The sequence below is a fragment of the Leucoraja erinacea genome, chromosome 16, assembly GCF_028641065.1.
Source record: "Leucoraja erinacea ecotype New England chromosome 16, Leri_hhj_1, whole genome shotgun sequence".
Taxonomy (NCBI): domain Eukaryota; kingdom Metazoa; phylum Chordata; class Chondrichthyes; order Rajiformes; family Rajidae; genus Leucoraja; species Leucoraja erinaceus.
This window is the reverse complement of record NC_073392.1, coordinates 18,604,668-18,617,529: the sequence shown is the minus strand read 5'-3', so window position 1 is coordinate 18,617,529 and position 12,862 is coordinate 18,604,668. Positions and strand designations below refer to the sequence as shown.

At 43.0% G+C, this 12,862-nt stretch overlaps 1 protein-coding gene across 8 annotated transcripts in view; it reads left to right on the top strand.

Moving 5' to 3' along the window:
• Positions 1-177: 177 nt before the first annotated feature.
• Positions 178-12,862, top strand: part of itpr1b (inositol 1,4,5-trisphosphate receptor, type 1b) — a 380,201-nt gene continuing 367,516 nt past the window's right edge. For 3 of the 8 annotated variants that reach the window (XM_055647745.1, XM_055647746.1, XM_055647740.1), the window contains exons 1-3: positions 178-316; positions 4,676-4,787; positions 7,850-7,920. In XM_055647745.1, the coding sequence (XP_055503720.1) occupies positions 4,696-4,787; positions 7,850-7,920 (163 nt within the window). In that variant the 5' untranslated portion in view covers positions 178-316; positions 4,676-4,695. Of the gene's footprint in view, positions 317-3,755; positions 3,977-4,675; positions 4,788-7,849; positions 7,921-12,862 lie in introns of those variants that run through there. The other 5 variants (XM_055647743.1, XM_055647744.1, XM_055647739.1 and 2 more) reach the window with 3 other exon arrangements.

Sequence of the window (12,862 nt, the reverse complement as noted above, 5' to 3'; positions counted from 1 at the left end):
CTATCGACCTGCTCCGGGGTTCACACTCCATCCGTTCATTCACGTTCCAACGGGGTTCACAAGAACAACTCAAAGGTTATTCAAAAAGAACCAAAAAATGGCAGGTATCTGGCTGTAGACCAGCCAATCAGACCGTTCTGGTTGCATCCTTCCCACAACGAGCCGCGGCTGCGGGCAAGAGTCTCCCTCGGGCGGCAGAGCTCTGCCACTCCAGCCACACTCCCACCACTTGGGAGGACCTCAGCGTTGGTTGCGGCTAACCCGCTGCTTGAACACCTTGTGGCTACTGCTGTGTTATGTTTGCTCTGTTTTAAAGGTTAGTTTTTATTGATGATCCAATGTTGTCTCAGCTCACATTAAATTCTGCGTTTATGAATTTCTTATTGCAAATTATTTTTTCCAGTGAAAAGGGAATTTGTGTTGAGGGTTATTACTTAAATGTTTTATAGAATCTTACATGTTTTATAGAATCGGTATTTGACTGAAATTCCTTTAAATTAGTTGGCAATTATTTTGTGACTATGTAATAAAAAATGTTCTTAAACTTCCCGAAATGTATATTTAAGCACAGTCGTATCCTAAAAGTGTGTACCAGATTTAACAACCTCTAAATTATCTGATTGTAGCATTATACACTATTATAATGTATTCATTTCACGAGATGGAAAATTGATATGGAGAATGAACAATTGAAATAATGTGTAAGAAGACATTGTGATTTGTAGGAACGCATGTAATATTTACTATTGCAATGTAAATAGTTTTGCATCAAGATTAATACAGTCCATCCATTGTATTATGTTATAGGTAAGGTGATAAATTGAGATTATTGCATTGTTTATTAGAGGAGTATAAATGACATGATTACTATTGCCTTACTCATGGTTTTCTTCAAATTGTTTGGTGTTTGCAACACGAGTCCCCACCTCTTATAATGATGGGGTCCTTGCTGGACATCTACATAGTATTGAGCCATGCTCTGGTTTTACTTGGTCTGACTGGAAGGAGCCCTGTATTTAAGTCTTAAAATACTAGATGACTTCTAAAATAATCTATTAAATTAGATGAAAATTATTACAATGTGTTTAGGTGATCTTGTGGAATTGTCAGATTTTAAATGCACATGTTATTTTGATCAACAATAAAATCATGGAATATGATGATACAGATCTTAAATGATTTTATACGAACTTGGCAAATGGTTTTATGCGAACCTGCGAACCTTGAAGTAGTGCAGTCAAAATATGTATTTGTCATCTGTTCTAGATATAACCAGAACAATGAAATTCTTACTTGCTGGAGCTTAACAGGCATTGGATAAATAATAAAAATATGAAGTAAATTGTGAAATATTCTAAGTAAACTGGACCAGATAGTGCAAAATGCATAGATCTAGAGCATCTATAGTCGCACAAAGTCCGTGGTGGTATGATACTGAGCTAGGGTTGGAGTTCGGGTTGCACAATGTGATTCAATAACCTGACAGTTGATGGTCTGTAGCTATTCTTGAACCCGAAGGCAATGGTTCTCAGTTGCCTCTACCTGTTTCCCAGTGGTAGCAACAGGAAGAGAGCATAGTCAGGGTCTTTGATGATATTGGCTGCCTTCTTGAGATCCCTTTGAGGGTGGGAGGTCAATTGCAGTTAGTAATGTACATATGTAGAGGTTTGATAGAGTATATAGTGACATGTTGAATTCCCTCAAACCTCTGAGGAAATGGAGGCATTAGTGAACTTTCATTGTGATTGCATCAATGTTCTGAACCCGGGACAGATCATCAGAGATGTACGCGAAGGAACTTGAAGCTGTTAACTCTCTCCACCTCCGTCCTACCCATAAAGCCAGGTGTGTGGCCCTCAGCTTTCCCTTCCTGTTGTCAACAATAAGCGCCTCGCTCCTGCTAACGTTGATAGCAAGATTGTTGTTCTGGCACCCACTCAACCAGATTACCAATCTCCCTCTATACACACTGTAGGCTGTGGGAGAGCTGTCTCATCGGTACCACTAACTACAGCTCTTCCACAGTCTACTGTCTCCACCTCTTCCTTTCCTCTTCCTGCCCCCCCCCCACATCAGTCTGAAGAAGGGTCTCAACTCGAAACGTCACCCATTCCTTTGCTCCATAGATGCTGCCTCACTCGCTGAGTTTCTCCAGCTTTTTGTCTACCTTCGATTGTTCCAGCATCTGCAGTTCTTTCTTAAACATTCCCTCCATACCCTGACTTAATAGTGAATATTTGCCCAATGATACTGGTATCACTGCTGAATTTAAAGATGACTTTGGATTTGTCTGGCTTCACAGTCATGGGTATAATATATTCATGATAGATCATTTTACAAATATGAGGACCTGGATTTAATAAATAGGCTGAATTGGTTGCGAGGCATTAAGGTATCTGGTATCAGTCAGTGGATCCCAACATGGAAGCCACATGCCATTTCTTTGGTTTGGATGATTCTGAATGATGATACCGAGAGGAAAATGTGCTCCACAATTCGGCGAGCGTAAACTATGTTCTGCAAAGCCAACGGTAGTCATCTCTTACATTTTGTTTTTCCCACTGATACATCTGATATTCATTTAAGCGTGTGCCTGTGCTGCCATAAAGAGCATAGGAGCACTTCAAAGTGGACAATCTTTTGGGATTTTCTTATAGAGGCGAGGCTCAATCCCGCGTCAATTACCATTAACTAACTATGAAGTTATACCGAGTCAAAGTTAATCCCCGGGGATGTCAAAGTGACTCCGCCAGAGTCGGGGAATCTGTGTCAAGTCCAACGTGGCCATCGTAAGCAGAGCAAAGTCGGCAGAATTGCAAGATACTGTTGATGTCTAAATGTTGCAGAATCACATTAAAAGAATCTAATTCTAATTCTATTGATATCTGGGCATTCGGTCATGAACAGGACCGCCGAGTCTCGATCTGATACCAAGAATTGAATGTATTTTAAATAAAAGTAAGAAATGTTGGACACGCTCAACAGACCAGGAAGAGAAAGAGTTAACGATGCAGGTGGAAGACCTTCGATTTTTGTTAACACGTCTTGAAATTCTACATGTGCAGAATTGTAATGGCGTGCTTTAGCAAACGTTGGCACTGCTGCCAGCTACCCGTCACCTCCAATGTACGAAGTACGAATCCTTTATTGCAAGCATTTTTTGCCGCACATTGAACATGTCCACATATTTTTGCTCAGTCGTTTTCACACCTTATCCTTCCACATCTCTAGTCTCTACCTTGCCTCTCAGACTGAAGAAGGGTCTCGTCTGTTTCTTCTCCCCAGAGATGTTGCCTGTCCCGTTGAGTTACTCCAGCATTTTGTGTCTTATCTTCGTTGCAAACCAGCATCTGCAGCTCCCTCCTGCACTTATATTTTCCATTTGCCATTTTTTTTTTAAACGACTGAAGAAAAAGTGGTACTAAACAAGAAACAGACAGGTACATAATCTCTTGACGTCTACAGCTCGCATTTTGATATCACTCAGTGACTACTTGAAATATCGCAAGCAAAAGTTTCCTCCCTGCACAGAAACTTTTTGAAGTCTTCGGGGGAGGCGGCAGGAGGGCGTGATTGACGCGCCGGCGGACCAATCAAACGGCGGGGCCCTGGGAAAGAACGTGCGTCGTCCGACGTCACAATGTCTTGGGGAGGGAGGGCAGGACCAAGCCTCGCTCGCGACGTCCGCTGGGAATTGTAGTCCGCAGCCGCTTCGCTTTCATTGCAGGCCGCGGGGTGGAGGACTACAATTCCCAGGGTGCACGGCGGGCCGGGGCAGATCGCTGATAGGCGGCGGCGCCGCATCTGCTGCTGGAGGGCTGGCAGAGAGCGGCGTTATCTAACGGGAACTGTCTCGCTGCAAAAAAAAGGGGTCAAAGAAAGGCGAGCAACCATGGATTCCTTCTACACTACCTAACTACTACTTCTGCACCACTATCACCTACAGGTTCCACTGCATCCAGCTCCTCTTTTTAAGGTCAGTGATTTTTGTTTATAGCGTATTCTTGCTTTAACTTTAAATAAACTTAAGGGGAGCAGAGAAAAAAGCGCAGCTCAGCACCCAACGGCAGAAACTACTGGCTGTGGCATATGTGCTATTGTTTTCATTCGGGGTTAAAAGAGATTAATCAACTTTTATAGACTTGCAACTAAAATGGAACAAAGTCTACGCAAGGAACGGAGATCAGCGAGCTTGTGGTTGAAACACTGTTGTAACTTTGTGTTCGGCAGAGGGCTCTTTTTCTGCAACTTGTTTCTCTGCCTAATAAAGCTAATGCCTACATTGGAGGAAAACAAATGTAGCGGTCACTGTATGGAATGCAGCTGCTGCAGCTCCCACCCCCTTCCTCAACAAACTCCCCACCCAACCTCTTTAGGATCTGTCGCTTTAAATCTAGCTGGTCAGAGCTCTCATTGTAATAATATGTGGTTTCCAATTATCTTGTGTTCGAGGAGATTAAACCAATTTATTTTCGTGGTGGTGCGATTTGAGATTTGAGCAGCATTGATTTAATTCTGCTTTTGCTTTTTGCAAAATACTTGTAATTGACGCTTGTCATTTTAATATGTGAAAAGTATTATTAATTAAACCGTTGTTTGCTTTTGACGGGCGAACGCCTTGTGTTAGTGGTAGAAACACAGTTTCTTAGCGGGACTATTGTGTTTGGTTTGACAGCTCCGAAAAAGGGATGAGAGATGTCTGACAAGATGTCGAGTTTTCTTCATATTGGGGATATAGTCTCCTTGTACGCCGAAGGATCCGTCAATGGATTCATCAGCACGTTAGGGTGAGTATGTTACGGCAGCCTTCCTCTTGTCCTATTTCGCTGAACCAGTGATTCTCTCCGCCGGAGTGAATAAGCGGGGCGAAATATTTCGAGCCTTTCTTTCGCCGTGACGTTCTTAACGGGCATCTTAAAGAGAAGCGTAATGCTCTTGCCCTCAAAGGGTTACTCTTTTAACGAGGATCGTGCATAACAGTAAAAGGCAACAACTATACAGCCCATTCATAATCTTTGAAAAGGAAACAATGAATTAAGGTTGTGATGTTGATGCATTGGCAAATGTAAATTCCTTGTAGAAGTCAGCTGTCATAATACTAAATGTGGGTAATATTGCTCAAGTGGATTTTGACAAGTAAACCGAGCTTTCTTTGGGTACAAAGGTCCATCAACAGCATATAATCCTCCAACATTTTCACCTCCTCCAACGGGATCCCACTACTGGCCACATCTTCCCATCTCCACCTGGTTCTGCTTTCCGCAGAGACCGTTCCCTCCACAATGCCCTGGTCAACAAGTCCCTTCCCATCCAAACCGCCCCCTCCCCAGGCACTTTCCCCTGCAACCACAGGAGATGCAACTCGTGTCCCTTTGTCCCTCGACTCCATCCAAGGATCCTGACAGTCTTTTCAGTTGAGGCTGAGGTTCACTTGCACCTCCTCCAACCTCATCTACTGTATCTGCTGTTCCAGGTGTCAACTTCTGTGTAGGCAACATCTGTGAGACTAAGCGCAGGCTCTGCGGTCATTTAGCTAAGCACCTCCGCTCAGTCTGCCTTAACCTACCTGATCTCCCGGTTGCTCAGAACTTTAACTCCTCCTCCCATTCTCAATCTGACCTTTCTGTCCTGGGCCTCCTCCATTGTTAGAGTGAGGCTCAGCGCAAATTGGAGGAACAGCGCCTCATATTTTGCTTGGGTAGCTTGCACCCCAGTGGTATGAACATTGACCTCTCTAACTTCAAATAGCCCTTGCTTTCCCTCTCTCTCCATCCCCTCCCCTTTCCAAGTTTTCCCACTTGTCTTACTGTCTCCGACTACATTTTATCTTTGTCCCACCCACTCCCCTGACATCAGTCTGAAGAAGGGTCTCGACCGGAAATGTCACCCTTTCCTTCTCTCCAGAGATGCTGCCTGTCCCACTGAGTTACTCCAGCATTTTGTGTCTACCAAGGCCCTTCAAGAGTTCCACAAAGGCGGCCTGTACCCAGGAACACATTGGAATGTGGTAAACGTTTGCTCAGTAGGGCTCTGAAATGTAATTAAATATACTGAGAGCTAATTATGACCTTCACACTACAGATGAATTACATTTATCTTGCTGAAGGTCTCCTGCCTGGTTTCGATTGGTTTTCCATTATAAACCTAGCTCTCCTATCTCTCCAACTGAATTATCCCAACAAAGTCGATGTGTTGCAAGTGGAGTTGAATCTGGAAATATATTCTTGTCAGACCTCAGCTGCAAATGTGGCAAAGCATAACCCATTGACAGCCATGTAAAAAACTGCCTGCTCTGCATCACGTCCATATCATTATCATCAGTGATTGGCCAAATGGCCAAATTCTGCTTCTATCAAGTCTACTCAGCCATTCAATCATGGCTTATCTATCTCTCCCTCCTAACCCCATTTTCCTGCCTTCTTCCCATAACCTGACACCCATATCCCTTCTTCCCCTGGAACTCCTGAAATAGGGGTGTGTTTTCTGAGGATTCTTCAGTCAGAGAGAGCTTTCACCTCTCACTTTCTAGCACTAGCGACCACTGATCTAAAAACCATCTCTTTTTTCTTAAATATCTTCTGCAATTTTATTCCTCACTCTCCCTCCTAAATACAAAATTCCAAAGATGTACAACCCCCTTTTTGTGAGTCCAGGTTGTAGACATTGAAGCCAGGATAAATATCATCCTTGCATCTGCCCTATCAGACCCTTAACTTAAAGGTCCATGCTCAGATGGGATTAATCTTTCCGCTTATGACAAACATACTATCCCAGGGTTCAATTTAGAAAACATTTATTGCATTCCTTTGTGATATGGTGTAGCAAGATCAAATCTGTACACAAAATTCTAGAAGTCGGGAACTCTGTACATTTACAGCAAAGCATTTCAACTCGTGCGCAAAGGCCAATCTACTTTTTGTCTTTCTCCATGGATTTAGAAAAAAAATACACCAGGTTAGAAGATTACTCGCTCCTTAGATACCAAAATTTAATGTGGCCAACATTGGGGCATCATAATTGCTCTTTTGACATTATGCTGAGAAAAGGACAATTCCCCAGCTCTTGCTGTTTCTGTTAAGGGTCATTAGATAAATACCATGACCATAACTACCACTAGCCAAGTAATCTTTCAAGAATCGAGTTCTGCCAACTCTGGCATCATGTACATTCCTCACTCCGTCTGTCCACCAAAGGTGACCAAACCTTCAGCTTCCTGGCATGATGTCGAAATGTTTCATCTAACCCCAGCAGCTTTTAAAACATCTGACCAATCTTTTAACCATGTAAATTACAAAATCAACTGTGCTGTGATAAGGCAACAACCTGTTAGGCAAACAAACTTGAAAATTGATCACTATTCTGTGAATATACACTCAATGCATTTGCAATGATGTTGGCAGAAAGAACATCAGTCGGAATAAAATGGTCTGGCCCATTCTTGTACTCTGTGTACAGTGTGCTATCAGTTGGGGCTTTAGAATAATTCCAGAGTTAATCACTCTGAAATTAAGAGAATAGTCTAAGAATTTGATTCAATTATACTTTATTGTCTCATGCACAGAGGTACAGTGAAATGCTTTGTTTTTGCATACAACCCGGAAAAATCATACATCAGACCTCACCTAGGCAGTACACACGAGTCACCAAGTTTCTGTCAAAGTTACAAAACGTTCACCAAATAGTCCTATCTGCCTGCCACTGCAGGTTGCCCCCTACCAGGTTCCCTTTCATTCTCAACAGCCCCCTGCCAAGTCCCTTCCTTCGTTCTCAGTGGTCCGGTGATACCGCCATAAAATGAATGTTTTGAGATTTTGTCTAACATTTTTTTTGTTTTCGTTTTGTTTGAAAGCCTTGTGGATGACCGATGTGTGGTGCAACCGGATGCTGGAGACTTGAATAACCCACCTAAGAAGTTTAGAGGTGAGTAATGAATCTTCAAAGTTCCATCTTTTGGAAATTCTAATCTACTGGGCTTGTTAAAATATTCAATATTGTATGATTGCATTCTATTGGGTGGAATTTGTCAAAATTGATCCCACTAATCTTGAATTTAAGTGCAGCATTCACAATTGTGAAATTATATAGACTTGATGTACTGTACAATTTGTTTGGAAAGATGATACCAAGTTGTTATGGGGAGAGGAGTGTCATTGACTCTGGATTGCTTTTGAGAACTACTAGAGTAGGGGAGTCGCGAACCAGAGGATATTGGTTTAATCGGAAACTGATGGGTAGCTTTTTCGCACAATAGGTGTATGGAACGAGCTGGCAGTGGAGGTATTTGCAGCAAGTATTATTGCATGGATAGATGGTTTATAGTACTATTGCACGGGTTCATGGATAGGACAGGTTGAAGGATATGGGTCAAACACAGGCAGGTGGGACTAGTGTAGATGAGACGCGTTCGTTGGTGTGGGCAAGTTGGTCTGAAGGGCCAGTTTCCATGCTCAATGACTCTATGACGATGACCAACATCAAATTAACAAACTTAAACTTTTTAGTGACCCAAGTACATTTGTATTATAGGTTTAGGTTTATTATTGTCACATGTACTGAGGTACAGTTAAAAGCTTTTTGCATGCTATCCAAAATAGATAATTTGTACTATACACAAATGCAATAATGTCAAACTAAAGTTCAATAAATAGAGCAAAGGGGCAGATGCACAGTGCAGAATAAATTTCTCAACATTGTAGCTCATCAATTCCATAAACAAAGTCCAATGCCCACAAATTGTTAGAGATGAATTGGACAGTGCCGTAGCTTGTGGAAGGACCATTCAGAAGCCTGATAACAGAGGGGAAGAAGCTGTTGCTGATCTTTGTTTTTCTGTAGTCAAGCTGGATGTCATAAGTGTAAAGCCCTCAATTAGTATTGACTTGCACAGATTTGTAATGCGGGAACATTTTGTTGAAGTGCAAGTTTCATTGTGGTTGGTGTGTTTCTTTCTAAATCCATGTTGGTTAACTGTGTCAATTAATCTGGGGATTTGCGCCTTGGTGGTTTTGTATTTTAATTGGCAAAATGTCAGTTCCCTAGTGTATAGTGGCTAGATTAGCAGAGGTTGACCCCAAGAAAACTAAGTGCTGGCAGCATTTATTACTGCAATAAAAATGTAGGAAATGTCATGTTACTTAATTACTGAACTGACCAGAACATTACTGAAAATGTCTCCTCATTCATTTGCCCCACTCCACAACTTTTAACTTATGTATGCGTGGATTTTTGATTTGGATTTAGTTTTTATTGTATTTGTGGAAAAGCATTTCCTTGATTAAACATCATGTGAGCAAGAGGGTTGTCTAATCAAGACTTCAGAATGTGTTGATAAAGTGCAGCAATGTAAGCCTTTGAATTAATGTGAATGACGACGGTGTGCTAGGTCAACCTGCTGCTCTTCCCGTTATTGCAAAGTCAAAACTAATGTATTGTAAATAGGTCACTAGATCTGCAGTAGGGTGAGGAAGTCACTTCTACTGCACAATATCCACTCATTTCCAACCTAGTGGATGATGTTTATCAGCCCTCTATTCTTAATATTTAAAAAAATTAAAGTATCTATTTTCTATTAATTTGAATATTAATTCAACCCACCAGCATATAGAAGGCCTTGTCCAAAATGTAGCCAAGCACAGACATTTAGAGTTCCCTCCAAATGCACGCAAGGGAAAGCAAGCCCGTATCCGAGTATAATAGACAAAAGTAACAAGGGCCGATCTTAATATGTGACAGCTTTTACTGTGGGCATTTGCTCTGCCAGAATCTTTGCAAGTGGAGAACAATATGTGCAAGGATATGCTTTAGAGACCTATTCACTTGCAGTTTAAAAAATAATTGGATCAATTTCTATATGCAGATTTTGACGTTTTGTTTAATGCAGATTAATCTCTCAGGAGTAACCTAGCTTGGCACTCTGTACTATTTTCCCACATCCTTCGAGAATATTTCAAAACCTTTTTGATATTAGTTTAAAACTGGAGCTACTGCTATGTGATTTGGGTCATTAATCTCATTTTGGAGACCTATTTAAAAGCTGATTGTTCAGTGGAATGGCAATTGGAATCCTGTTGATCTGTGTGTTCTATTTTTAATACGCTAGTATTTCTGCATCTGTTAGTGACAGAAAAACCACTCTAGTAATGTTGATTGTATTTTACTTTAAGTTTTCCATTTGCAGAGCACCTTTCGTGACGTCAAGCAATCTAAACTTATTTAAAAACAATAAAATACTATGGAAATAACACGCTATAGTGAAAGTGGAATGTGTGTATCTCTAACTTCAAGTAACCTGTGCATCGCCCTCTCTCCGTCCCTTCGCCACCCTAGTCGGCGTACACGTTTCACTGTTGTCCTGCTGCATTTCACTGTTTGTGTCACTCGTTATCACCTTCTCCACAGCCAACAATGGACTATTGTGGGCTCCACCTTTCCTTGATGGAAAATTGTTCCTGATGTTGGAGGAGTCCAGAAGCAAGGGTTACAGTTTAAGAATAAGGGGTAGGGCATTTAGACTGAGATGAGGAAAAACGATTCCGCCTACAGAGTTGTGAATCTGTGGAATTCTCTGCCACAGAAGACCGTGGAAGCCAATTCACTGGATGTTAACAAGAGAGTTAGATATAGCGCTTGGGGCTAGCGGAATTAAAGATATAGGGAAAAATCAAGAACGGGGTACAGGTGCACAACCTTTTATCCGGTGTTCCAGAAACCGAAAAGCTCCGAAAACCGGCCATTTTTTCCAGATGTCGTCTGCGCACCAAAGCTCGCTTAAACATCTGTAAATCATTGCTTAAATGTTAGTCAGTTAGTTTGGAGGGCTTTTATGTGAAGGGGGGTGAAGGGGTAAACTTTAATTCTTAGTCCCCTACCTGGTCGGAGAGGCGGGGAGCGGTCAATGCATTACCGGGTCGCCGTGCAGTAAGCTCCGCAGCGCTGTGGCCGGTGGGGCTGCGGGCGACGCCGGTTGTAGCTCCGACCCCGGCAACTCTACCCCTGGCTGCGAGGCGCTACAAATCCAGCGCGCCCCAGCTCCACGAATGTCGGGAGTCGGCGGCATCGCAGCGCTGGGATACCAGCGGGGAGCGGGCAATGCCTAACCGGGTCGCCGTGCGGCAAGCTCCGGAGCGCTGTGGCCGCCGACACACAACATCGCGGAGCGTCGCTGGATTTGGAGCCGCGCAGCCAGGGGTAGAGTTGCCGGGGTCGGAGCTCCAACCGGCGCCGCCCGCGGCCGGACGGAGCCCCCAGCTCCGCGGCTCCAAATCCAGCGACGCTCCGCGATGTTGTGTGTCGGCGGCCACAGCGTTCTGGAGCTTGCCGCACGGCGACCCGGTAAGGCATTGCCCGCTCCCCGCTGGTATCCCAGCGCGACGCCGCCGACTCCCGACATTCCCGGAGCTGGGACGTCCGACCGCGGGCGGCGCTGGATTTGGAGCGCCTCGCAGCCAGGGGTAGAGTTGCTGGGGTCGGAGCTACAACCGGCGCCGCCCGCGGCCGGACAGAGCCCCCAGCTCTGCGAGGTTGGGAGTCGCCGACCAGGTAGGGGACTAAGAATTAAAGTTTCCCCCTTCACCCCGACTCCACCACCACCACATAAAATCCCTCCAAACTAACTGACTAACATTTATGCAATGATTCTCCCGGTCACCGGGGAGGAGGCAGCAGCTCCAGACTTTTCAAGCCCCCCGCGCTACCTACCTAATCTACGCTAAAAATCTTCCATTCTGAAATCCGAAAATGTCCGAAATCCGACAAGTGTCTGGTCCCAAGGCTTTCGGATAAAAGGTTGTGCACCTGTACTGATTTTGGATGATCAGTCATGATCATATTGAATAGTAATGAATGGCTCGTGGGGCCGAATGACCTAATCCTGCATCTATTTTCTATGTTTCATCATCATTCCCCAAACCGTTAATTCAAGGATTGAGAAAAATTTCATAATTCAACAAAAACACCCAAACATTGATTAACTATGGGAAGTTAGAGTATGGGAGCAGGCTAACAAACATTTAAAAACGAGATTGTAAGCATTTCTGTAGATACAAAATAAGGAAACGATTAGCAAATTTTAATGTGGATTCCTTGCATTCTAAGACGGGAGATATTGGGGAATGATAAACTGAACAAATATGTTGTATGACTTTGTGGAAGATGACACAGAAAAAGCCTTCTAGAAATGGTAATAGATACAGGAACTGAGTGAAGGAAGAATTCAAAGGAATTATTGAGAAGACTTACGTTGACAACATTAATAGGACTGAGAGGCAACAAATCCCCACAATGTGACGAGTTGCATTCTAAGATCTTAAAAGAGGATGCTGTTGACGTCTTACAAAATTCATCCACCTCTCTCAAACAATTCCTGAAAATTAGGAGTGCAAATGCCCTATTTAAAAGGATGGGGAGAGAGAAATTATGAAAGTATAGACCTTTTAGTCAGATGTCAATAGTAGGGAAAATGTTTGGTTTTATTTTTAAGTGGTAAAGGAACAGTTGAAAATTATAGGATTGGCTAGAGCCAATATATTTATGAAAGTGAGATGTTTTTGAAATTTCATATTTTTTGAAGTTGTCTCCAGCCCAACGAGACAAACTGGATTATGTGCATTTGGACTTTCAGATAACTTTAAGGTGATACATAGGATCATACAACTAACTTACAGTTCAGGGTATTGCCCCACAATGTCTGAGCTGAACATGATGCCAAAACCATCTCTTATCTACATGTGCTTAATTCTCATCCTTCCATTCTTTGCAGAGCCATATGCCTATCAAAGTCTCTGAAATGCCACTATTGTATCTGCTTCAACCATCAAACCTGACTGTGTTCCATGCACTCGCCACCCTCTTGCTTAAGTTGACC